This window comes from Ctenocephalides felis, unplaced genomic scaffold, assembly GCF_003426905.1.
Source record: "Ctenocephalides felis isolate EL2017-DRISC unplaced genomic scaffold, ASM342690v1 CF-g0.4_SCAFFOLD_01729, whole genome shotgun sequence".
NCBI lineage: Eukaryota > Metazoa > Arthropoda > Insecta > Siphonaptera > Pulicidae > Ctenocephalides > Ctenocephalides felis.
Genome location: NW_020537883.1, coordinates 1,390 through 29,025, shown reverse-complemented (window position 1 = coordinate 29,025; position 27,636 = coordinate 1,390). Strand labels below are relative to the sequence as shown.

Here is a 27,636-nt window from a genome sequence, read left to right as displayed (position 1 = left end):
GTTCTGCATACCTGTATGAATGATGCTGCCAATTGGTACATTTACATCGTTGGAACACAAGTATTGAAGAGTGTCCACTACTTCTGTACCTTTTGACTGGATATAGAAACATAAAACTTGAGGCAACTTTGTAATATTTTATTAATCCAAGAAAAAACATGTAAATGTTCCAATAACAGAAGCTCTTAGAGCTTATAATAGCAAGTTAGGTTAAAAATTTTACAGCATTCTAAAAAAACATGAGTACTTGCCATGTCGTCCGAACCTAACAGAAAACTTTCCCATACATTTTTCCTTAGGCTTAGGTAAGTATGGTAAGCGTTACTTCAATATTTTTTACTGCAGATCAATGTGATTAATTTTATTATTATGACCAAGGTGCATTGTTAGAAACTAATGGAACAATTCTGCATCATAACATAGGTTATGCTAACTTTTGCTTGTTTATTGGAAGTGAAAAGTCTATTTAGAGAAATAGATAGATAGAGAAAAGGAGATACAAGTTAGATTGATAGTTGGAAAGAAAAGATAGATAAAGATGATCTATTTGTAAACAAGCAATTAAAGAATCTTATGATAACTACATCATAGAAGATTCTGTCTACCAATAAATAAGCATAAGATAGCGTTACCATGACAATGCTATGTTATGAGACAGAATAGCCCATTAAGTCCAAGTGACTTAAGACAGAAATGTAAGTAATATTAGAAATAGATAATAAATTTAATACAAAGTTAGAAAGATATAAAATTTATCCGATTGCACAAATTTGCCAAATAGTTGAATTAGGGCAAAGTTGCAAAAAATAATATGGCCTTTTAGACACTCGGCAAATTCTAATCTTTAATGATTTTTAATAATTAAATAACTTTTCCCAAGCCTATAATATTTGAGGATTTTTTGTTGAACTACATCATAAACTATCACTATGAAAAAGTTTTATTAAAATGGTAAAACGGTCTGGCCGATTTTTACTAAAAGCAAATTTCCAACCAGTATTTGGAAGATTTAGAACAAACAGTTTTTGGTTTTCAAAATCGGTTCAGAATTTTTGGCGAAACATTTTGCATCTATCTGGTAAATACAAAGAAACCGCTCGTCCAATCATCGTGTAAAACTAATCTAGTTCATCAAATTGCCTAAAGATCTTTGGAATCGGTTCAGCCGGTTTTGAGAAGATGACGACAAAAATTCAATTTATGTCTTACACACATACTTTTTCAAACTTCGGTGACCAACGATTCAGAATGACTTGAAATACAGAATTAGCAAATCGGATTTTCTGGCGAAAACAATCTTCTTTATCCGGAAGTTAATTACATAATTTATATAATCTTAAAATTATTAATCAATTATTAATTCTATATAATTGTATCAATAATTTCAAAGGTTTATGCACTATTAACTATTCAATAAAACTATCATAATTCACAACATGGACATCATGACTCTACTGAGCACAATCCTGAAAAAAAAAGGAAACTGGTTCGGACACATTCTGCAAAAAGAGTGCCTCCTGCACGACGTCATCAAAGGCAAAATAAAAGGACTGAAAGGATTGGGAAGAAGAAGAATGCAGATGGTTGATGACTTACATGAGAAGAGGAAATACAGGGAAATGAAAACCGAAGCACAGGACCAGGAAGCAAGAAACCAGAAAGAAAAATTCATAAACACAAATGTAAAGTGATTAATAGTCATTAATTATTGGTAATAAAACGGTAATGAGAATAATAAACAAGGAAGGAGAAGAAAATCATTGATTTTGTGGTGATCCCATACCATGGACCTGTCTTCAAGCAGACTACTATTTATTACTATTATTATACCACAACAACTCGATATTTAAGTTACTAAATATAACTAACTTACCCATAGGTCAATTTTAGTAAACGATGAATAGTCACTAAGTCCAACTTTCTCTCGACAAGCTGCATATTCCTCACTCACAATATCAAACCAATGAGGTTTGTTAAAAGTATTCGTGTAAGCTATCTTGTAAGGCCTTGAAAACTCGTTTGAATGATCTTGGGATAAAAAAAATACAGATTAGAAATTATAATAAACTTATAATTTCCCATCATTATCCCATACTTATCACAAAAAAAACATATAAAACAAACAAAGTATCTTGACTATATTCAGTAAAACACCCAACTAATTCATCAAAAAATGTTTTTCAAAAATTTGGCACCTGTTTCTTTTTACCCCATAGGCGTTATAGATCACAAGATCCAATTTTTTTTAATATTAAAAAGACCTTTAAGCCCCGCTCAACCCTATATGTATAATATAACTTTTTAACAGCAATAATTTTAAACTTGAATAATTGTATTCTAATTATTATTACCTTCATTTGGTGGATCAAAATAAGCAGGTCTCTCATAACCCATAACTTGTCCAAAAACAGCACCAGCTTCTCGAAGTGCTGGATAAATTGGAGACATTCTCAAATTCCGTCCAGTTTGGTACTCCGGAAAAGGATATTTCAAACCATAATGCATACCTAGAAATAAAAACAGCTATTAATACTGCCACTCCAAAATCTTCTTCATTGTAAATTTTACCAGGTACTTCTCTGACTCTATCCCTCAAGAACTTTCTATTATTGTGCAGCCCTAGAAATCTATTAATGTCCAATTCATAAGTATCAAATCTGGTGTACCCTTGTGTAATAACTTCTGCTATGGAAAGCCCAACACCACCAGCAGATGACATGCCTACAGTTTTCATACCAGCAGCCACCAGATAATTTTGAATCTAAAAGAAATAGATTTTTAGACTCAAAACAATCACAATTACAATATTAGGTAAAGAGATTTTTACCTCAGGGCTTTCTCCCATGATCCATCTTCCATCTGGTGAAAAAGCTTCTGGTCCATTAGACAGTCGTTCCAAAACCGCATCTTCTAAAGTAGGAACCCGTTTCAGCATTTCTTCAAGCAAGACATAAAAGTGATCCCAGTCTTCTGGTAAAACTCGTTCACAATTTGACACTTAAATAGACAATTGGATATAAATATTCATGATGTTCTGGACTGCCAACAATTAATTTATTACTTGGTATGACTCCATCCTCATAAGCAGGTTTAGCAATAACTTCAAATCCACCAGCCATCAAATGTCCATCCTTTTCTCGGAAGTAAATGTGTCCATCCAAGTCTCTTACCACAGGTGTATTGGGGTCTAAATTTGGTATCTTCTTGGTGTGCAGATAATAATGCTCCACTGGGTGTAAAGGAACCTAAAAACCAAGAATGGTGAGAACAGATTTTGATTAAATGGAATTCATTTAGTACCTTGACATGTGGTTCGGACATCTGGCCGACTTTCTTGCCCAAAAACCAGCACAATTAACAAAGTAGACACATTCCACAAAGCCAGTGCCAGCTTTCACGGCGACTACTTTGCCGCCTTCCTGGATCACACCGGTCACTGGACAGTGTTCCACCACCTGGACACCTGAAAAATATGGGAAATGGGATCAATTTACAACAGTAAAGGACTGAAGTCGGCTAATAAGCTTTTTGATCTTCACCTCCAAGTTTTGCTTCGTTTATCAATGTCATACAGGTCTGATATGGATCAGCAACGCCGTCTCCGGGAATCCAGAGCCCCCCGACAAGATCATCCGTACGTAGGAGGGGGCACAAGTCTTTGCACTGCTTTGGAGTCACCAGTTCACAGTTGATGTTCCAGGAACTGCAAGATTTTTTTTGCACAATTCACTAACTGTGAGTACACCATTTTTTGTAGAGTCTTTTGATGTTGAAAGTTAGAAAATCTTGAAAGTTAGTTAATTTTGGATAAATTTGTCTGGTCTATTTAAGAAAAAACTAGTTGTATATAGTCCAATAGGAACTTCTCGTATTAGAATAAATTTAGTAGACGAATAACAATTAATATATATTAATATACTGATCAGAGACAGATACTGTATGAGAGAGATCAGAACAAGCATCGCAAGAGCCAAATTGGCGTTCACAAAAAGGAGAACACTACTGACGAGGAAAATAAATCTCGACTTGCAGAAGAGAATAATAAAGTGCTTTGTATGGAGCATAGCTCTGTATGGATCGGAGACATGGACTCTAATAAAGCCCGACAAAAATTAACTACCTCGAAAGTATTAAAATGTGGTGCTGGAGGCAAATGGAGAAGATAGAGTGAACAGACAAAATGAGAAATGAAGAAGTCCTGAGAAAAGTGACTCTACTGAGCACGATGCTGAGAAGAAAAAGAAACTGGATCGGACCCCTTCTGCAAAAAGAGTGCCGTAAATAAAAGGAATGAAAAGAATAGGAAGAAGAAGAATGCAGACGATTGATGACTTACGCGAGAAGAGAAAATACAGGAAACTGAAAGACGAAGCGCAGGATCAAGAAAAATGGATCCAGAAGTTTGGAAAGAAAAATACATGAATATAAAAGTGGGAGGGGGGGGGGGGGAATTAGTGGTAATGGGAATGATAGACGAATGGTAAGGGAATCATTTATTTGTGGTGGATCTCACACCATGAACCTGTCTTCGGGAGGACTACCATTTATTATTATTATTATTATATAATATAACAAGGACAAATTAGCATATAGAACTTAATAACTAGTAGTGCCTCAAGGCAAATTGCTGGAACTTCCCGTACCATAATTAAATATTCTAAGAACAATTTTAGAAAAAAAATTTAAGGTATTAAAAAAAATAAAACCATTTTTTTCAAAATAAATTGTTTCGTCAACACAACCGAAAAGTTATTTGAATCATTTGAATCGGATACTTAGTTCTCTCAAAAACTGCCATTTTTTGCACATTTAGCTCTGTATCTCCCAAACAGCTAGACCTGCCTTTGCTAAAAACTAATCACCACCTCTCCCCATAATAAGGAATTAAATGTTTTTTGGATCATTCAAATCGGATGCTTTGTTCTTTCAAAAACTCGATTTCTATTTTCTGCATTTTTTGCTCCGTAACTCCAAATCGCCTTCGCCAAAAACTAATCAGCACATCTCCCTATCAATAGGAATCGAATGTTTTTTGAATCATTCAAATCGGTTGATCCGTGCGCCCAAAAACGTAGACGATAAATTGTATCCATACATACACACACACAACCATTTTTTCTGAGGTATGCCAAAATGTTCAGAAACCTTTGAAACGTGAAGATAGACAAAAATTTTTAATTTCGATTTTTGGACGATTACAATAACTTACCCTGCTAAAAATTAATAACAAAAACAACTCTTGAAAAATCAAACAAATGTAATACAATGATAAAATAATGTTTATTTACTACAATTATTTACAAATACTACAATTCATCAAAGATACAATATTCATATTGACTATTAAATTACTTAATTAAAACAAAACCAGTATATTTTTACAATATATAATTCTCAATCAACATTTTTATGTTTATGTTTCTTCTGGTGCCTAATGAGACTCCTCAGGTGTATAAAAGTGCTACTACAAGTCCCACAATCAAAAGGACGATCCTTAGCATGAATCTTCATATGATCTTTCAGATTCCCCGCTTTTTTAAAGCCCACACCACAAGTCTCACATTTGAAAGGACGTTTATTTGAATGAACAACCATATGTTGCCTCACATTACTCGCATAAGCAAAAGTTTTATCGCATACATCACATTTGAAAGGTCTCTCTCCGGTGTGGATAACCTGATGCACTTTTAAATCATTCAAGAATTTAAATTGTTTACCACAAGTTTCACAAGTATGCTGTCGTTCATCAGAATGTGTGAACATGTGTCGTTTTAAAACATATAAATGGGTAAATTTCCTACCACATTTACCACATTCATGTAAACGTGCAGCATGGTAAGTACATGTGATTTTAGTGATGCACGATTTGCAAGGATTTTACCACATATATCACAAGAGTGAGGAAGTTGTTTAGAGTGAAATTCAGTATGTCTTTTTAATCTGCTTGAAGTAGAAAATGATTTAGAGCATATTTTACAAGTGACAGTATGTTTATTGTTGTGTGTTTGTGCATGTCTTATTAATTTTCTTCGGCTATTGAATGTTTTATTACAGATTTCACATTCATGAAGTCTTTCTTTGATTTTATTTAAAGGTTTTACAGGTACCTCATCAGCATTTTTATTTATTAATGACTTCTCAGAATGTGTTGTTAAATGTTGGGCTAATGTGATAGGAGTATCAAAGTCTGTTTGCATATTTCACATATACTATCTTGTTTAGTATATTTTCTAATGCTGCATCAGACTTCATAATGAGTTCTGAGCATGTTGTGTTATCTTCTGGAGAAGATACTTGTTTCATATCAGATGAAATATTGGATTCTTCGTTTATAAAATGATTTGTAATATTGATTAGATATTGCAAAGCCTCAAACTTTGTTTCTTCAGACATATTTATCAACTTTATACCTTTTTAAGGAGCTCCTTATAAGACACAGCTACTCTAGACAAGATTCTGGTTTAATGTTAGCTGAAATATCAAATTCTTGCTTTATAGAATGATTTATAACATCCAATGGCTCATCGATATATTCTATATCATTCGATAACAACTTTGGTTCTTCAGATGTATTTTATATATAAACTTTATGCAATAGAATCGATTTTATACCTTTTCAAGGTGCTCCTTGTAAGACACAGCTACTCCAGACAAGATTCTGGTTTAAAATCAGCTGAAATATCAAATTCTTGCTTTATAGAATGTTTTATAACATCCAATGAATCATTGATATATTCAATATCATTCGATAACAACTTTGGTTCTTCAAATGTATTTTAAATACTGACTTCTATATATAATAAAATCAACTTTATACCTTCTTAAGGTGCTCTTAGTAAGACACAGCTACTCTAGACAAGATTCTGGTTTAATATCAGATGAAATATAAAATTTGTAGAATGATTTATAACATCCAATGGCTCATCGATATATTCTATATCATTCGATAACAACTTTGATTCTTCAGATGTATTTTATATACTGACTTCTATATATAATAGAAACAACTTTATACTTTTCTAGAGGTCTTCTTTTAAGATGTACAGCAAGTTTTATAATTCAAGATTTATTATGATCTTGCCACCTCTACAAGAATTAGTACAAACAATTAATTGTTTGTTTAGATTTTTCCTTCACTGATTTTCTTTTGGTTCACTTTAATATAATAGCACCTTGCACAAACCTTTTAACAAAAAATACAAATAATATCTTATAATTCTTTACATATTCATCTAATCTACAAACACTATCTACTTACTCTTCTTTTCATAACTTTTTTGTTTTCACCATTGCAACCATAATCACTTCAAGAAAATTCACACCATTTGGCGCGCTTTTTTAAAACTATTGAATAATTGATAAAAAAAAGTTTTTGAAAACTGCTGAATGTATTGCGTTTATTTATTGTGCAATATGTATTTATTAATATTGAATCAACAATTTCAATAATAAACATCAACAGCTTTTAAAACAAGTATCAATGGACAAAATTTGGCGGGCAAAACTATTATCTATGGTCAGAACTCTTCAACATGGCGTCGAGGAGTACCGACATTAAAAAGTTCTATAGTTGTAAGTAGTAAGTGAGTACGTGCATTATCTTCCAGATGCATATACATAAACAACTAATTATTAACAATTGCAATTCAGCTATTAAGATAAAATATTCCACTGCTTATTTCGTTTGCACTAAAAATTAATCATTAAGAATTCCAATTTATGTCTTTCAAACATACTTATAATGCCTGTAATTGTATAAATTAAATTAATTTCTTTAACACATTTCATTTAATCTATTTCAGGTTCTAAAAATGTATTTTATTTAAGTGTGGACGTCAACTGTAATCAGTAGCTACATACGAGACAACACAGAACGTACAGATGCTTCGACATAGATTCTGATTAGAATCACTCAATTTCTGATTAGAATCACTCTTCTTTTATCTATGACTCAATTTCTATTTCTTTGCAAAAATTGCTCCTTATGCAAACCGTCTTATCAACTATGTACTGTTTGTGCGCATCGGAAAATATTTGTACAATGGAAAAATGAGAGGTGCGTACAACCCTTGATAAAAATAAATTGTTTTTTTTAAGTAAATTTCAAGCTTTACCGTAAGGTCATGAAAATATGAATTGAAATTCAGTAAAAATAATACTCCTTCACTGAAGGAGTGGTGAAAAATTATTCGATTACTAAAATGACTATTATGAAATAAAGATTTGTGGATGGAGGGTGAAAATTTAGAGTTGTTTGCTTTTAAATAAATAGTAAATAGAAAATTTAGAGTTGTTTGATAAAATAAATAGTATTTTGAAGCAAAAAGAGTTGTATATATTTTGTCAATTCCACATTTAAAAAAAAGAGTGCGCGATTGAAGTAAAACTTATTTGCTCCTGTACAAAGTACCATTTTTAAGTTAAGAAAAAATAAATACATTAAATAACAATTATAGAAGGCCACAGGGCGTATCTACTAATTGTCGAAAACAACTTGTCAGCATTCTCTGTTAAATGTAATTATTTTTATATAGATTGCAGTATGAAAATAAAATAACAAATATTGTTTAAATTTAATTAAATTATATGACAAATTTTGTTTCACATACACGACAGCTAATCACAATCGACCCGTATTGAAATGATTTCATCGAGAGCGAATGACGTACAGTTCGGACGTAACGCTATTTCCGTTGCATTTGTACGGATTTACACCCTAGTCGCGCCTAAAGAAGTTTTACTTCAATAAAATAAAAAATTAAAAAAGTGTATTCGTGTTGGGTAAATTTTAATAATAATAAATTGTATTTTATTGTATTAAGTAAAATTTAAGTATTTTCTTCAAGTTCAAAAATATAAACTAAAATTATGTCAAAAATATTCAATGACTGAACGTCGAGTAAAATATGATTGAATTACTAAAATATCTATGAAAAATAGGGGCTGGTGATAATGAAGTGAAAATTTACGGTTGTATGTATTTCTTAAGTGCCACATTATAAAAAAATAAAACAAAAAATTTTGTCCAAAAATTAGAAAAAAAAATTAAGAGAATTCTATATATAAGATATTCTATATATAAAATTCTTCTGCAATGATGTATGAAAATATACTTCTACTAAACGATTTTTCGGATTTTGATAAATCTTTCTGAAGTTTGTTAAGAGAATTTTTTAGAATGTATGTGATTATAAACATATAGCAATATTGTAGAAATAAATGGAAACTGGTGGTATATGGCATCGTGCCGTAAGGCAAATTGCTGGAACTTCTCTTACCGTAATTAAAAATCTTGATTCGGAACGGAAAAAAAATTACACAAAATGGGTACATATTATTGGAATCTCTATTAAATATCTGATAATTTGATAAACATATGTCCAATAGGCTTTTTTGACCGTCAAATGACATTTTTATAACTTATTTTTATTGATAGTCCACAACCGCTGGACCTGCCTTCCCAAAAATTTAATCAATTTTTCATCTTGCCAGTACAAGTAAAATGTTTCTTGAATTATTAAAATCGGACGCTCCGTTCTCTTAAAAACTGAGTTACCGTTTTCGGCACTTTTTGCCCCGTATCTTCGGAACGGCTGGACCTGCCTTCGCCAAAAACTAGTCAGCACGTCTCCTTATCAATACCAATCGAATGTTTTTTGAATTATTCAAATCGGTTGATCGGTGTTCCCGAAATCGTTGACGAAAATTTGTATCCGCAAACACACACATATACACACACGCATCCATTTTTTCTAAGGTATGCCAAAATATTCAAAAACCTTTGAAACGTAAAGATATATAAAAATTTTCATTTTCGATTCTTTTGCGATTACTATAACCTACCCTATGGGAAGTTAAAAATTGCTAAAAACAACATGCCATTGTTTAACATTGAAAATATTTTGAGACATTGAAAACAAATGAAAACTGTCATCTGCCAAAAATTTCAATTTACTTATGAACCTAGACAATATTAGAATATTTAGGATATTAAAAAATTGTAGATGTGCGTACAGGACGATGTCTGTCGAGTCATATAGTATATATATATATATATATATATATATATATATATATATAATTTCTACTTACATACTCTGGGCCTTCATGTGTCGAAACAAAGTCATTCTGTCTCTGCTCCGAGCCAAATTCAAAGAACCACACTTTTTCCAACCAGTCGCTAGACCTTTGTTATCCAAATCCTTCAACAAACCCAAAGAACTTTGTGCCAATTTAACTTGAGACAAAGTTGGTTTAAATTCTCCTACTAAACCAGACGTGTGCCAGGTAGAACCACCACCAACTCTAAAAAAAAAAAATAATTAAAAATAAGTATTAATACATAATACTGAATATTTTTTAAGTAACACTGTATCAATTACTACCTTCCTTGTTCTAGTAGAACAGTATGAGGGCCCCATCCCATTTGTGCTAAATGATAAGCGACAGAAGCCCCCATGACGCCTCCTCCACATATGACAACTCTGGATTTCTTCGGTGGCAATCCATTTTCTTCTGTATTCAATTGACCGTTTGCAAAATTTCTACAATGCACCAAATTCAAACGAGCACTACATCGTTTTAGTAAAAGACTTTGTAAAGGCATTTTGGTAAATTGAAATGGTTCAAAAGTTCGTAATCATTGTTGTGGGGTAATGGACTCACGAGATAATATTAATACTCACGAGGTAATATTAACTGAAAAAACATATACTTGTTGCATATATTCGTTGTACTAAATGTAAATAAACAATTTATATTAGCTTTCTGAGCCTTTTTGGCATGTTGCAAATAATTTTTACTAAATCAGTTTATCGTGGAAGCTGTTATTGTTTCACAAATTGAAGTTTTAAGTTTTACGAAGAAACTCGAAGGGCTAAGATGTATTAGATATACAATTCACAATTATCAAAAATAACAAAACAACCAATATATAAAATGGTACAGCTTTTAAGAAACTTAGATCTCTATTTACTCTCTTTAACTCTATTTAAATAATAAAATTATAAAATCTTACAGAAGATGTTAGGTTTCTTCCTATTGTACTAAAATGGTGATTATTGAGTGAATATTTAGAAACCCATTAAGTTTATTATTATTATTATACATATATTATTTATATAACACCATTTTATACTTCAATTAAATAATTTGATATACTTTAAGTATTTGTATACACTTTTGTCATCTATGTGGATGTGATGATACCTTACACAATAAATTAATGAATTGCACACATATATATCACTGATTACATCTTGAATATTGTTATTTATATTGAAATCATTTAAATTTATAATTATCAAGTAAATTTATATACTTTTTTGCATAATATTTTGTTTATTTCTGCACAATTTAATTTGCAGGTTATGTGACACCTGACATGTCAAAACATGGCGACTCTGGCGCCATCTTGCGTGTCAAAATTTAACTGAACATTTTTTTTATTTATTAATTTAATATTTTTTTATAAATAAATGTAATATTTTTGTTATTAAATTCTATTTTACACAAAGCTAATAATGAAATTTATATATTTACATAATTTGTTGATAAATATTGGGTTTAAGTTTTATTTGTTTATTTTTTACACAAATCTGTATTTGAATTTAAATTTTTAACGATTTTTAACGTTTAACGAATTGTAGATTGTTTTTTATTATATTATTTATAATTTAATTTTGTATATTTATATATAATTATAAGTACAAATTATATGTAAATGATTTATATAAGTATTAAAATTAAATTATTGTATGTAATATTATTTATTGTTATATTGTTAACAAAATTAACAATATTGTTCCATTGCATTACAAATAATAATAACAATAATAATAAACATTATTATTTTTATTATTATCATGTCAAGTTCTGCGAAGAAAACTATCTTAAAAATTTGCAATATTATTAATAAATACAAATAAATATTTTTTATATTCTGTATAAATAGTACATAAAATGAGTTTTTATAGATAAGTGTGAGAGCATAGATAAGGAATGTGTAAAAGCTTTCTTTTTAAATTATAATTATTGTAAAAATGTAATAGTTAATAATAATACATTTATTATTAACTAAAATACAATAAATTGTTTATACATATTAATAAATATGTAAATAATAATAAATAGATTTATATTCAAATATGATTCAAGTGTTTAATTCGAAGAATTTTGATATGGTGTGGATCTGAGCTGAAAACTGTTTTGATCCTTATGTAAGGTTTTGACCATAGATAAATAGTTTAATTTAATAATAATGATAAGCATAATTGACATAAAAATCATAATTTTAAAATACAGTTTGTTAATTTTATTTTGTTTATTAATTTAATTATTAAAATTTTGGCGATTTAATTTATAATTGTATATCAATAATTATCGCAAATGCAAATTTATAGTTATAATAATAAAATTATAAATAAAAAATATTCATTTAATTATAATTTATAAATAAAATATCATAAAGATTAAAAATAAACTTTGTCTTATATTAAATAATATTGTTCAATTCAATTCAAAATATACTAATAGTCCAGTCATTTAAGCTTAAATTAGGTAAGAATCTTGGAATTCGAGATTCCCAGCTGTATGTCTGAAAATACTTGTATATTGACACCCTAAAGTTGTCTAAAAAGCTACATATGGTAGAGTGTCAATACCGTCAATAGCTTATGTAGATTTTGAGACAACTTTAGGGCGTCAATATACAAGAATTTACAGACTTACATTTACAGACAGATGGGTATCTCGAATTCCCAGGTGAACTTACTATAATGACTGGACTACTATGTCTATTTTATGAACAATATTTATCCTGTAAATTTGCAATATTATTAATGTACATAAATAAATATTATATATATTAAATAAATGAATAAAACACAAAAAGCAAATTGATTAAAATTTATTTTATAAATGAGTGTAAGAATTTAAGGACCTCTAATTTAAAATTTTTGTAAAAAGATATTAATATTTTAATAATAATACATTTATAAATATTCTTAAATAAATACTAATCAATAACAATTATTTTTTTTAATCCTTGTTAATAAATAAAGTAAATTATAATTACTAGTTTAAGATATAAGGAAAAACACAACATATTGTGACAATGAATATTGCTAATATAATTTCTTAAATTAATATATGATCACATGATCATTATTTTATTAAAAACACATAATATGTATCTTTTGGCTATAATCAATATTTATTTTACAAAATCTCAATAAACTTTTTAAAATAACTCAAGGAGTTTTAATATGGTTTAGGTCTGAGCTAAAAAAGGTTTTGACACAGGTTGATATAAAAATGAAGCATGATAATTTTATTTTGTTTATTAATTTAACTGTTAATATTTTTCAATTTAATCATAATAAAACATGAAATATGAGTAATTAAAATATTATAAATTATATAGTTAAATAAATCTTATCTAGAATTAAACCTATGGGTAAATTTACGTGCTAAATTCGTCGCGCCTCTATGAATAGCGAAAATAAATAAAATTAAAGTTACATTCCTTTCATAGAAAAGATAAGTCTAATAAATTTGAAAAAATATAATGAGAACAATAAGTACGTGTAAAAAATAGATTTTCAACTAAATAACAAATATGTTCTCACAAAAATTATATAATAAAAAATTTTGAACGTTTAAGGTACGTGTAGTATAATAAAATAATCAGTTCTTTACAAAGAGTGATAAATTTGGAGTCCCTCTATTGAGGGCACAAAACACTAAGAGAGTGTAAAGCACTTTTATTGTGTTACATGTGTTTAGCACCCGTGATTTGAAATAATATGCTTAATCAATGAACAGAATGAAATTTTGATGCAACATTTTGAAATTATGTGTCAAAACCTTTTTTTAGCTCAGATCCAAACCATATCATATTTTGTAATATTTTTCAAGATTTTGTAAAATAAATATATATTTGCCAAAAACATATTATACTTTGCATTTATTTAGTTTGCAATATTAACCCTTTCGACTCGAATGCTGCCGCTTCAGCTGCAGCAAAATTCGGAATGCTATCAATTTTATAATAATTAATCGTATGAATGTATAAATATTCGTTTTTATTTATTATCAAAAATTCTTAAAGACATACGACATCCCATAAAGATGAAAAAATAATTGTTATAAAAAAGAGCTTTTCAAAAAATAATAGTTGTCCAGAAGAACTTCCTTTTCTGGTCCTAAGGGCCTCAGCTTGTTCACCAGAGACTTTTGACCGCGCTCGTAAAAATAGCTAATCCTTAGGCTATTTTTAAACGGTGCTAGGTGTCTGGCCGACACACGACCAGTAGTGGACCTGTAGTGTTGTGCGACGGTAACGGGCGACTGGAGACGGAGAAAAATATTATTAGAAATTTGTAATTAAATAATAAAAAGGACAAGTGAGTAGAAAAAAAATATATATATATATATATATATATATATATATATTGTCATATTATTTTCCATTAACCCACATAAAATTTTTACATAATACTCAACAAGTGCAAAATAATAAGTCTATTTTCGAATAAGCTTGCCATTTTATATTACTATTGTCTTAAAATAAGATAAGATAAGTTTGAGTAAGATTTGTTAATTGTGAAGGTATCTTATGAAGTAAATAGAGAAGACAACATAACCTCAACACCTTAATCGACTTCTTTCGTATCTGACTGTAAAACCATAGAGTAAAAAGACATGTAACACCATCTGTAGTGATACCCTATTTTATTACCTTATTTAAACATACGTTTTTATTTTCTTAATTTTGTAATATAGCTTATAACTGTATCTTGATTGTTATTTGACGAAATAAAAAAAAATCTTACTATAAGGGAAAGTATCATGCTTATTCCATAGATAAGCAAGTATAAATAGATCGCAAACAAGGCCGCTTTGACATCACCTTAATTTTAATTCTTTTCGCAAATCGCAGAGACGCCACCAACTATAGCATGTAAATCTACCCTTATTTATGTGAAAATTGCAAGACAACATAACCTCAACACCTCAATGCACTTCTTTCTTATTTTATTGCAAAACTGTAAAATCTCTCTGCAGTGATATCTTTTTTTCACTTTCTTTAGAATAAGTTATAGTAATAGTAAAAAATCGAAAATTATTTTTTTGGATATCTTTACGTTTCAAGACCTTTGAACATTTTGGAATAGCTTAGTAAAAATTGATGTATGTGAGTGTGTGCGTATGTGTTTTTTATGGATACAATTTTTTATCCACAATTTCGAGAGTAGGGATCAACCGATTTGAATGATTCAAAAAACATTAATATTGACTACTGCTGTGCTTATTTATATAATAAATAAACCAATAACAATAAGTATAACATGTTTACATAATAAAATATATATTTAAATAAATATATAATAATTCCTCAATTGAGGTAAAAATTTAAAAATATTAGTTTATTTTAGTAGTAAATTACAATATATATAAATGAATCATTTACAAATTTTTCTGTAAAATCGTTACTTAAAATAGATTTCCATAACAAAATACTTCAATTTCTGATTTTGTGAAAATTCAATAATATTTTATTTAAGACTCTATAATAAAATAAATGAAGTTCTAATAATAGTATTATTGGTGTACGTGCCAAAAACACAAATTTTATAGTAAAACATCCGTAATGACGAGAATTGTTTTCTTTTAACATTTCGAACAGGATGAAGGAAATGATTACGTATTGTTTTTATTACTCTACTTATTTGGTCAGAAAATAATAGATATAAATAATGATAGACTTATGTGTCTTAAAATATTTATAAAATTGCCAAGATTAATAACAACATCTATTTATATTACAATACAATAAAGTTTAAGATTTAATAATTCACATTCAAAAATTAACGCAAATAAAATGGCAGTTAAATTAAAATTGCGTCCTGTTAATTGACATAAAACGTTTGAACTAATAATATTTATTTATTTAAAAATGTTTGTGATTATATTTATGATATTTATGATGTGAAATGTAATAAAATCTTATTATATTGAATTATTTAAAATATGGAACAATAAATTTAAATTTTCAATATTTCACATTCAAATATTAACGGAAAATAAAATGGCAGTTGAATTAAAATGGCGTCCTGTTTATTGACAAAAAACGTTTGAACTAATATTATTTATTTATCAATAAATATATGTGATTATATTTATAAATAAATGTAACAAAATCTTATTATATCGAATTATTTAAAACACCAAACAATAAATTTAAAGTATGAATAATTTATATTCAAATATTAACGGAAAATAAAGTGACAGTAAAATCAAAATGGCATCCTGCGAATTAACGAAAGACGATGGAAAGACGTTAGAACTAATAATATTTATTTTTTTATAAATATATGTGATTATATTCATAAATAAATGGAATAATATCTTAATATACTGAATTATTTAAAATATCGAACAATAAATTTAAAGTATGAATAATTTATATTCAAATATTAACGGAAAATAAAATGTCAGTTGAATTAAAATGGCGTCCTGGGAATTAACGGAAAGCGTTAGAACCATGGCCGGTAATCTCGGAACAAACGTCTGTAACCCGAGTTTAGTTAGAGCCCCTGCCGCCGGTCGCGCTTGTTTTTTTTTTTTTTTTTTTTCACTTTGAAATCGAATTTGACATATGACAGATACTTAAATTAAACATGGCGTCCATTGTAATAAATTTTTCATGGAGAGATAACCTAGACAATATAATAAATGCTTGTTAGAGTAAAAAACAAATAAGCTGTCGAAGTGCATTGTTTAACGAAGAAGAAATACCAAGAAAAATGCATGTATTATGTAGTTCCAGCGAGAAACGACGAAGTAAAAGTAAAATAAGTAATAATATTTGCCGGCTTTCAATCTAAGTGAGTACTTTTATTAATATGCATACTTCGAATTACTTTCATTTGATTGTACTATTCTGATATGATTTTTCATTACAGTTTAATAATTCAGAAATAATTGAGACATTTAACTATATCAATACTAGAAATTTTAAGGTTATAAATAGACAGAGAGAATTCCTGTCAGCTCTCTGAAAGGTATGTTATTAAATAACTAAATATAAATTAATCTTGTTCTAATAATGTAGGATCATAACTAATAATTCTACATCGATTTTTTCAGCAGTATAAAAGGAAAATACGTTCAAATGTAAAATGTTTAGACGGTTTACTAAACACATTCACAAGTGTACAAGTATTGATATGAGATGAATGAATACACAGGAAAAAACAATAAGAATGAAGTCTGAAATGTGCTGAAATCTTTGCTGATCTCCCACTAATATTGAACAGTACGACTCGTAATTATATATTAAGTCAGTTTGGAGAACATACTAAAAACACTAATGATATAATCGTAAGTGAAAGGAAATTCTCAATTAATGGTGAAATTCTAGCTAGTGCAAAGGTTAATTTAGGTTTGGCTATGTCACAGGAAAAGTTTTTAAGTATTAATAATTTCATTTTGATATTACAAGAAATATTATTATCTGTGTTGTTTAATGATGATAAAGGGAATCACATTGTATAGATTTTCAGGAACTGTCAAATGACAGGCAAAGTATAATCATGATTAATGATAAAATTCTAAAAAGCAAAGGGATAAAACACCCTTAATGTGCACTTGCTTATTGCATTTGACTATTCTGAAAGAGATGTCAATAGCTTTACTCTAAAATGTCTTATTGTAGATGCTATAAGAAAACTATTAAGTACTGTTATAATAATATCAATGATTGTTGTTTTTCTTTAAGACAATGATAATAATGACATTTTGAACAAACATTTGAATGCACATTAACAATAGCGCAGAAAAGATTCCCAAATAGAGACTGTACATCATAGATATTATGTAACTTAATGTTAATCAAAATAAATATATATGTAAATATATATATATATATATATATATATATATATATATATATATATTGGTTATATATTGATCTGAATCAATATCAAACAAAGAATTGTGGTTATATATGTATATATATAAATAATATATACATTCATGTACATTTCTATTCTTTTTGTGCTCAGCTTGAAAGGCTGATATGCTAAAATGATATTACACACACACATATATATATATATATATATATGTATATATATATATATATATATGTATATATATATATATATATATATATATATATATATATATTTGTATATACATTGTGGATAGCGTGTACATTTAAGTACATTTTTATGCTTTTCGCACATAGTTTTTACAGCTTACTACCATCTATTATAATCATATATAATGTTATATATATATATATATATATATATATATATATATACATTGTGGATAATGTGTATATTTATGTACATTTTTATGCTATGTGTGCTTTGTTTATAAAGAGAACTATGTAGATATAATGTAGAATGTTTTTGTGAAAAATAAATGCTTCAAAATTTTTTTTTTTTTCAATTTTTCTTTTTTTAAATTTTGAATTAAAACGGTCCATATAATTTTGGTTCATTTCTATAGTATTTTTTATACGCACCCGTTCAGGCGACTAGTGCCATCTGTAGCGCGGGGCTTCAACTAACACAGGAATGTGGCAACGAAATATGGCCCGAGAGAGCGATCTATATACTCTTCTTTTATCTATGGTTAGAACTAATATATATTATTTATATATTTTTAAATATATGTGATTATATATATATAAATAAATGAAACAATATCTTATTATATTGAATTAGTTAAAATATCGAATGATAATATTAAAGTTCAAATAATTTATATTAAAATATTAACGAAAAATAAAATGACAGTGAAATTAAAATGGCGTTCTGTGAATTAATAGAAGACGTTAGAAATAATATTATTTATATATTTATGAATATAGAAGTGATTATATTCATTAATATATGAGTTCGTAATAAATATATAAATTTAAATTTTAAATTTAAACGTAAGTGACGTCAATAAATGCGACATGTAGTTTTGCACATAAGTAATGCTTTTCTTATTTTATTTATATTATATGTCAGGTAAAATTAGTTTTAATTAAAAAAAACTAAATACCTTATTGAAACCACGAAAACATTGTACTTTAAACATAAAATAACCAAATTTAAAGTTTCAATATTTTATACATTCAAAAGTTAAAGTAAAACAAAATTAAATATTAAAATGGCGTCCGTTAAATTAACAGTTACTTTATTAAATAAAGTAAATTAAAATGGCGTCCGTTAAATTAACAGTTAACAGGTGAAAATTTATAATTATATATATAAATAGGAGTGTATATATATATATATATATATATATATATATTCATATTTATATTTATATTTAAAATCTGTTCATAAACAAAGTCTACGATTGCACATCTGACATTGAAATCTAATTTTAACAAAAATAATCATCCCATCATCTTCATCATTATGTTATTTATATGCAACTCTGAGAGATTCGATTTCTTCTCCTCGACCTATTTTTAATCTATTGAATTTATTTATCGACTATTTTTATAGACATAACATATGGGTCATAAAAAGTAAACGAATTATTTAAAACTGGTGAAAAGACTCCCAGTGCAATAAAAAAAATATAAATCCGTACGTCAATCGAAAGTTCTGTATTGTTTTTAGCCATAAAAATCTTTACATAAAGTCTTATGTAAACTGTTGAAACTTAAAAAATGATTTTAAAAAATCAAAATGTTTAATTAGTGCTTTCGCTCCTGTACAGCGCTGCAGTCGCTTTAACAAAACTTCTATATACTAAGACTTCTTTTTATAGTAAGGCGTCAGCATTATTTTAGTAGACAATAAGTCTTACAACTATCCTAAAAAATAGAAAATAAATCTTTAGGAATTTTGAAAAAAAAGACTTTTTAAAGAAAAATGTATTTTGAAATATTTTGGAAATTCTGAACTTTTTTTCAAAGCAATCGTACTGCTTTAACTGCATAGAGTCAAAATATCGAAGCGCGTAAGCGCCGCGCCACCGTCTAACGGATAAGCTTTGGTACGTAACCCATAGGAATGTAAACAAAATTTATACTTATTGTTAAAATCTCTATAAAATATCTGATAATTTGATGTAGATATGTCTAATGATCATTTTTGACCGCCAGATAGCATTTTTTTTTTACTTTTTTCACTAGATCTCCGAAACCGCTAGACCTGCCTTCATGAAAATTTGAACAGTTCTTCACCTTGTTAATACAATTTAATTATTTGATATAAAGTTTCAGATGAATTAGTGAGCTAAAATTCTGCCAAAGACTAAATTAAGTTATAATTTGCAAGCAAGTGTGTTGCACGAAATCTAAATTTTATTTATCAAAAATCTATGAATGATATTTGAATCAAATAACGCTGAAATGCAGCTTTATCTCGCTTGCGGCGCTGCGGTCGTCTTAGCAAAGTTATAAACCTCAATGATGACCGCCTTGAAGTTGTTTATATTATTTATTATTATTATATCGTTAAATTAATTTTATTATAAATTACACATATCGAATAATTAAATTTATTATAAAATGGGTGTGGTTTTCATTACTCAAATATAACTTAGAATTTTAGTTAAATAATTCGCTTCACATTATTCTCGATTATTTCCATCGATTAGATCAACAAATTTTCAAGCTTCAAATTTCTTAATAAGTTTTAATAATATGATGATGATGTAATTTATAGAAGCTAATTTTATAATTTGGATTATTAATTATTTTTAAAGGATGTCTCGTCGTCTGCCAAGACGCACGCGCGTTTACGACTGCAATTACGACAAAGGCGAAAGTTACTACAGGCCAGCACTCGACAGGCTGGACAAGAAATTCACCGGCAGACTGGACAAGGTAATAATAAAATAATCTCAAAAAATAGTAAAAATCTTATTGAAAAATCAATTTAGAAGTCATAAATATAAAGCACAAGTATCATCAGTATTGTGTGATATGACCTGATATGTGTTTCAAGTAACATCTATCATCAGCATTGTGTGATGTGACCTTTATGTTTGGGCAATATTCATTTCCCCCCTAGCCTTTTGAAGAACGCGCCTCATCCCTCACCAATGCTGCCGATGACGTTTTTAAACGTCGCCCTGCCGCTTTCGATGACATGGACTTCCCTAGCCGCCGATCTGGCAACACCGCCAGGGAAGCATTCGACGAAGCTGTCGATAAGGCTTTCGACTACAAAGGCGGTTTGGTGTCCAGAGGACTCCGCAGACCATTGAGTGTCTCTTTCGATACTGACCCAGATTTCGCTGACGAGGTAAGAGGAATAGATATATGGTGAAGGGTAAAAGAAACTAGTGGTGTATGGATGAGAGAGATCTCTTGCATTGTGGTCAAATGCATTTGTTTTGTTGAAAATCTTTATACATCCTAGCAAGATGCTTAAATTTGTCCTTGACATGAAAGTTCCAAATAAGATCCAGACTTACATTAAACAATTATCAGCTTCTTTTGTATTATTCGAAGAGGATGCAACATTTCACTCTCATCCTAAAGACTATTTACTTAGTTTTGATTTTAAATTCAAAGTAATTTGCATGTTGGTACACAACCCTAAGCATTGTCATCAGATGGTCATCTGATAAAACTGATACCTTGGTGAGCAAAAAGCCAATTATGCTGACCAAAGTTTGCAAAAGATAGTCCAAACCGAATGCACTTGCCTTGTTTCAAAGCTAGCAAAATGTATGTCTTCCAAATCATCAAAATCAGCTCACCCGTTCTCCTCGATAGTGATACAACCAGTTCCTAAATATTATCAAAAAACATCAATGATGATCATCTGATCAAAGAACTGATAATTTGGTTTGCTGATCAATGTTTGCAGAAGAGAACCTGCCTTGTTTTAAAGCTTTCCATAATAATTGTATGCGTTTCAAATCATCAAGATCAGCTCAGCCGTTCACCTCGATAGTGATACAACCAATCTCAAAATATTGTCAAAAAATACCAATAATGATCGTCTGATCAAATAACAGATAAATTGGTGAGCTGATCAATGTTTGCGGAAGAGAGTCCAAAACAAATACACCTGCCTTGTTTTAAAGTTAACACAAGTCTTTTAATACAAATTGTAGGTCTTTCAAATCATCAAAATCAACTCAGCCGTTCTCCTCGATAGTGATACAACCAATTCCTAAATATTGTCAAAAAACATCAATGATGATCAACTGACCAAAAAATAGATAACTTGGTGAACTGATCACTGTTTGCATAAGAGCGTCCAAAACAAATGCACTTACCTTGTTTTAAAGCTAACACAAGTCTTTCAATACAAATTGTATGCCTTTCAAATCATCAAAATCAGCTCAGCCGTTCTCCTCGATAGTGATACAACCAATTCCTAAATATTGTCAAAAAACATCAAAGATGATCATCTGACCAAATAACTGATAACTTGGTGAGCTGATCAATGTTTGCAGAAGAAAGTCCAAAGCAAATGCTTCTACCTTGTTTTAAAACTTACACAAGTCTTTTAATGCAAATTGTATGTCTTTGAAATCACCAAAATCAGTTCAACCGTTCTCCTCGATAGTGATACAACCAATTCCTAAATATTGTCAAAAAAACACCAATGATGATCATCTGATCAAACAACTGATAACTTGGTGAGCTGATCAATGTTTGCAGAGGAAAGTCCAAAACAAATGCACCTGCCTTGTTTTAAAGCTAACACAAGTCTTTCAATTCAAATTGTACGTCTTTCAAATCATCAAAATCAGCTCAGCCGTTCTCCTTGATAGTGATACAACCAAAATAAATTAAATAAAATGGACATAAATTTCTACAAAATGCAATTATTGATTGTTTTAAAGTGCTCCAAGAATCAGAAGGTCTGGATACTAACTACTTATTTTGAATAATCAAAATCGATTCAGTCGTTTTCCTAACAAAGCAGAAAAAAATTATAATTTGCTCCTTAACGATCAGGTGGTCTGGCTGAAAATACGTCATATATAGGGTCCGCCAAATAACTTTTTTTTTGAAGATTCTATAAAAAAAAACTACTGATTTTTTAAAATTTGAAATAATAGTTTTGGTTTGTAAGGAAAATGCAAATGGCAGCCTAACTTTTAAATGGTTGCCAAAAAATCAAAATGGATGCTAAAGATGAAAATGGCTGCAAAAGTTAGATGGCGGACACTTTACTTCAATTAGGGCTTGTTTTTATATTTATTACAATATTCAATAAAATAACAATAAAAAAAAATTAAATTCAGAAGGGATTTCTACGTTTCCAGACCTCCTGCTTGTTTCAGAGTATTTTATATACATTGTTCCTGTTTTAGAAAAACTGCTGAACCGATTTGAATGATTCAAAAGCCATTGTATTTGTATTGATAATGTGGACCCTCAGTCTAGTTCCCAGACCTCCTGATCACTTCGGAGTAATTTAAAAATCAATGATTATATTTACTACGTTACACATTTTCGTGAGAACGACTTAACCAATTTTGGTGGATCAGAGCCATTCGATTCGAATTGACATTGTAGAAACATAGCTTAGCGTCCGGACATCCCGATCAATCTGGAGTACTTAATGAAATATTTTTTTAAGTACTCTAGATTGATCAGGATGTCCGGATAGATTTTTATATGTTTATACGGAAACTAAAATCAAATAAGATATAAATACAATTTTTCTAAATTCGTGTGTGTTCTTTATCTAATGGGGCCATTTTCCCCGAATGTGCCCCAATAAGACTCCGCACCTCGAGCACCTCCGCCTCGATAGTGATATCGTGTTTAGTATCCGGCCTTCCTGATCAATCTAGAGCACTTCAAAAATATATATTTTGATATCTTTATACGGAAACTAAAACCAAATCAAATATGAATACATTTTTTCTAAACTCGTGTGTGTTCTTTATCTAATGGGAGGTCATTTTCCCGAATGTGCCCCATGAGACTCCGCACCTCGAGCACCTCCGCCACGATAGTGATATCGTGTTACAACTGAAACTACATTGAGAGCAAACATAATGTATTTTTGTTTCGATTCATTCTTGTATAGATGTCTCATCCTAAATAACTGACGCGGATTTTTTGGCAACGTACCAGAATTTGTAGAATGACGGTGGCCCCTTTGTAAAAGACAATGGAAAAAGAAATTTATGATAAACATTATAAATTTAATATACTGTAGATTGTTGATTTATGTTGGTGTTGACTCTGAAAAACCGCGGGGGCGTTTTAGCTAAGGTTTTCACCAAAGTTTATCTTGGTTCCAAACCACTGGAAAGAGAAATTTATGATAAACATTATGAATTTAATATACTTGTAGATTGTTAATTGATGTTGTTGTTGACTCTAAGAAAACTCGGGGGTGTTTTAGGTAAAGATTTGACCACAGTTTACCTTGGGTCCGAACCACTAAATTATACTTATTTCATTGTTATCACTCTTGTTGTTTTATTTATCGATCGCCCCGATCATCTATATTTATTACTTCTAATTTATATCGCTTAATTATCCTCATAGTTCTTTTATCTTAGTTTCGAACCACTTCACAATTTTTAGCTTTTATTAAGTTTATATGCAAGCACTTACTTGTATTTTTAACTTTTGTTTTATTTATCAGTTGTCCACATATATGTTCTTTTTTTTTCATTTATTAATTAACTTTAAAACTCATTTATCTTAGTTTTGAACCATTTATTATTTATGTACATTATTTTATGTACAGGTTAATTTATGTTTGAGCAAAATGCATTTGGTTTCAAAGACAATGAACCCATTTTGCCCCGAAGAACTATATTTATTACTTTCATTTTATATTTCTTAATTATTCTCAATTTTTTTTATCTCAGTTTCGAACCACTCGACAATTTTTAGCTTCTAGTAAGTTTATATCCAAACCACTTACTTGTTATCACTGTTGTTTTATTTATCAGTTATCCATATTTATGTTCTTTTTTAAATTCATTACTTAAAACCCATTTATCGTAGTTATAAACCATTTATCCATATTCATTACCATTAAAAATAATTAATTCATGTTATAGGTCAATTCATCTTTGAGCAAAATGCGTTTGGCAAAGAAAAAAATTGGTTTCGAAGACGATGAACCCGTTTTGAGGCCACGCACTCGATTTACAGACTTAGAAGGTAAAATAAAAAAATAAAAATAATATTTAGCTAAAAGCTCCTTTTACAACAATGCAGAAAGTATGATAAAATAATTAACATCCTGAAGAATAAAAAAGCAAAAAATCTTGGAGTTTCAACTAGAGGTTTTAGATTCGATCCGCAAATTGGACAAATTTGATATCAAGCAGTGGTGATTTCAGTTTTCAGTTGAAATTTTAGTTTTAAAATCTGATTTCAAGTGAGAACATCCTTTTAGGCATCGTTGCATATATGCATCATGTATAAATCTAATAGGAATCTAATCAGAAAGAGTATGGACAACCACTGGGTTGTCCTTTAAAAATATATATGCATCATGTATAACAGAATCTAATAGCAATTTAATCAGAAATAACACGGCCAACCACTAAGTTGCCCTTTAGATACAATAGTCTAAGAAATTTCACCACAACACATTTCACAAAATAAATAACCTAATTCTATTTCTCCTTACCTTTCATCAGATGGTGTCGATTCTTCGGCCACCTCCTCTTCCATGGTTGCCAGGAAGCGCGTCTTGAAGATCTCCTCCTCTGTTGAGAACTCGAGCGACGTTGCCACATCAGCTGGAGAATTGAGAAGTGGCGCCAAATGGACTGCTCTGCGCGCCTCTGATGACGAAGGTTGGAATTTAAGGCCGGTTCTGGACATGGAACGCGGATATTATAATACTTATCTTACTCCATAAGAGATAAAAGATAATTATATATATATATATATATATATATATATATATATATATAATTATAGGTTTATATCACAAAGACGCTCAATTCACAAGGGGAACCTCAGATTATTTTTATTTAGTTTGGACTTTGTATACACGTACATTAGTCATATACATTTTATAAGTTATCTTTACAATTATTTTATTTCTTTGTCAATAATATTATAAAATTGGTTGGAAGGAAGATTTTTTGCCTTACTATCTCCCTCCATAGTTCTTGTCTACTCTTTTCCCATTTTTTGTACTCCATAATGGCGTGCTTAGCATCCGCCCTAGTCGCTCCACCCAAGCGAAAGCAGTTAATTAATTTTTATAAATAAACCGCTTCTCATTGGCCTATAATATTTTAAACAATGTTGCATCAAAATCCCAGCAGAGTAAACCTGAGAATCTCTTTGTGACTTTATTTATTTTACACAAATTATTAATTATGGTTTGAAACCTTGCTATGATATGAATGATATTGGTTGAGGCAGCATGTATCCAATACAATTTCCTGTTTATATCAGAATCGTATTTAGTAACCTTTTAGAGTCCATGTGTCTGATCCATATATTCAAAATTTATTTATTTATCACTATCATTCATTATGTAACACCTAACCTCACTTCATCTCATGTATAATTTCGTCTTGAATAAATAAATATAAATAAAATGGTTTTTATTATTTATAAATCATAAAAATGTAGTAATATTATTTATTTTATTTATTCAAGGCTATGTTCATGTACCCGGTATACTTTAGAATCATATGTGAAAGTGTTTTTTTGTTAGATCATTTATAAAATGTAAAGCATTCGATTAGTATTAATGGTACAGCAAAGAAACTTTTATATGAATAAGTCACATTGGTTCCAAATTAATTAAACAATAGTTTAATTAACTAGTACTAACAACAAAAACCTTACTCGGTATGGGATCGTTCAAGTATTACATAAGCAGATTTATTACAATTATTTTCTCCCCCATCCCCCTTGTGCTTGCTCTTACCCCCTACCCCCATGCTTACGTAAACATTTTGCAATTAATGTAAAAAATAAAAATAGTACCTATGACGTAATCATCATCCAGACTCCCCTGCCCCTATGTCAACCCAAAAATAAGCAAATCAACAACCCCCCTCGCCCCCTTATAGGCTTACGTAATACTTGAACGGCCCCTATACTCTAAAATCGAATTCGAAAGTAAACGGTTATCAAACTAGTTAGATTGATTTTCTATCTTCTTTTTATATTATGTAATTTTTTTATCATAAGACATACAATACTCCATAAATCCTTTACCCCCAGGTGGCGCCGCCGCCCTTCGCGCAAAACAATCGCGGGGCCCTCCTGGCCGACATCGAAAGCGACTTGGCCCAAGCCGCCGAAAGGCAGGTGCACCGCGAGAAGCGCCTTGCGGGACTCCGAAAATGATGGCGGAGAATCGCGAAGAGGACGCCGAATACGAGAGACTAATGCAGAGGGGCGAAAAGGTGCGCAGCGAGATGGTCACAGAGGACAGAAAGATGCTGGCGTTTAAAGGAAAGAGAGGGATGGGGGATGAGAGGGATAAGGAAGGGTGAGGGAGAAGAAAGAGAAAGATAGTTGGATAAAGAGAGATAGAGGGAGGAAGTTGAGAGAGTGAGAGAACAACGAGATGCGAGGGAAAGGGATGTAGAGTTAGTTAAGATGTAGAAGAGAGAGATGGATAATTAACAACAAGTCGAGAGGGAAAGAGAGAAATGGAGAGTTAGAAAAAGAAAAACAGGGAAGGGATTATAAAATGA

General features: G+C 29.7%; 1 protein-coding gene and 1 pseudogene across 1 annotated transcript; one reads left to right on the top strand and one right to left on the bottom strand.

The window, feature by feature from the left end:
* Positions 1-6: 6 nt before the first annotated feature.
* Positions 7-10,606, bottom strand: LOC113374350 (annotated as a pseudogene).
* Positions 10,607-14,316: 3,710 nt separating this feature from the next.
* LOC113374351 lies at positions 14,317-27,428 on the top strand (the record flags this gene model as incomplete). Its single annotated transcript, XM_026614450.1, has 6 exons — positions 14,317-14,405; positions 20,728-20,848; positions 21,036-21,269; positions 25,018-25,120; positions 25,606-25,764; positions 27,158-27,428. Coding segments are annotated over exons 2-6 (887 nt in total), but the record flags the coding sequence as incomplete, so codon positions are not given.
* Positions 27,429-27,636: the final 208 nt, after the last annotated feature.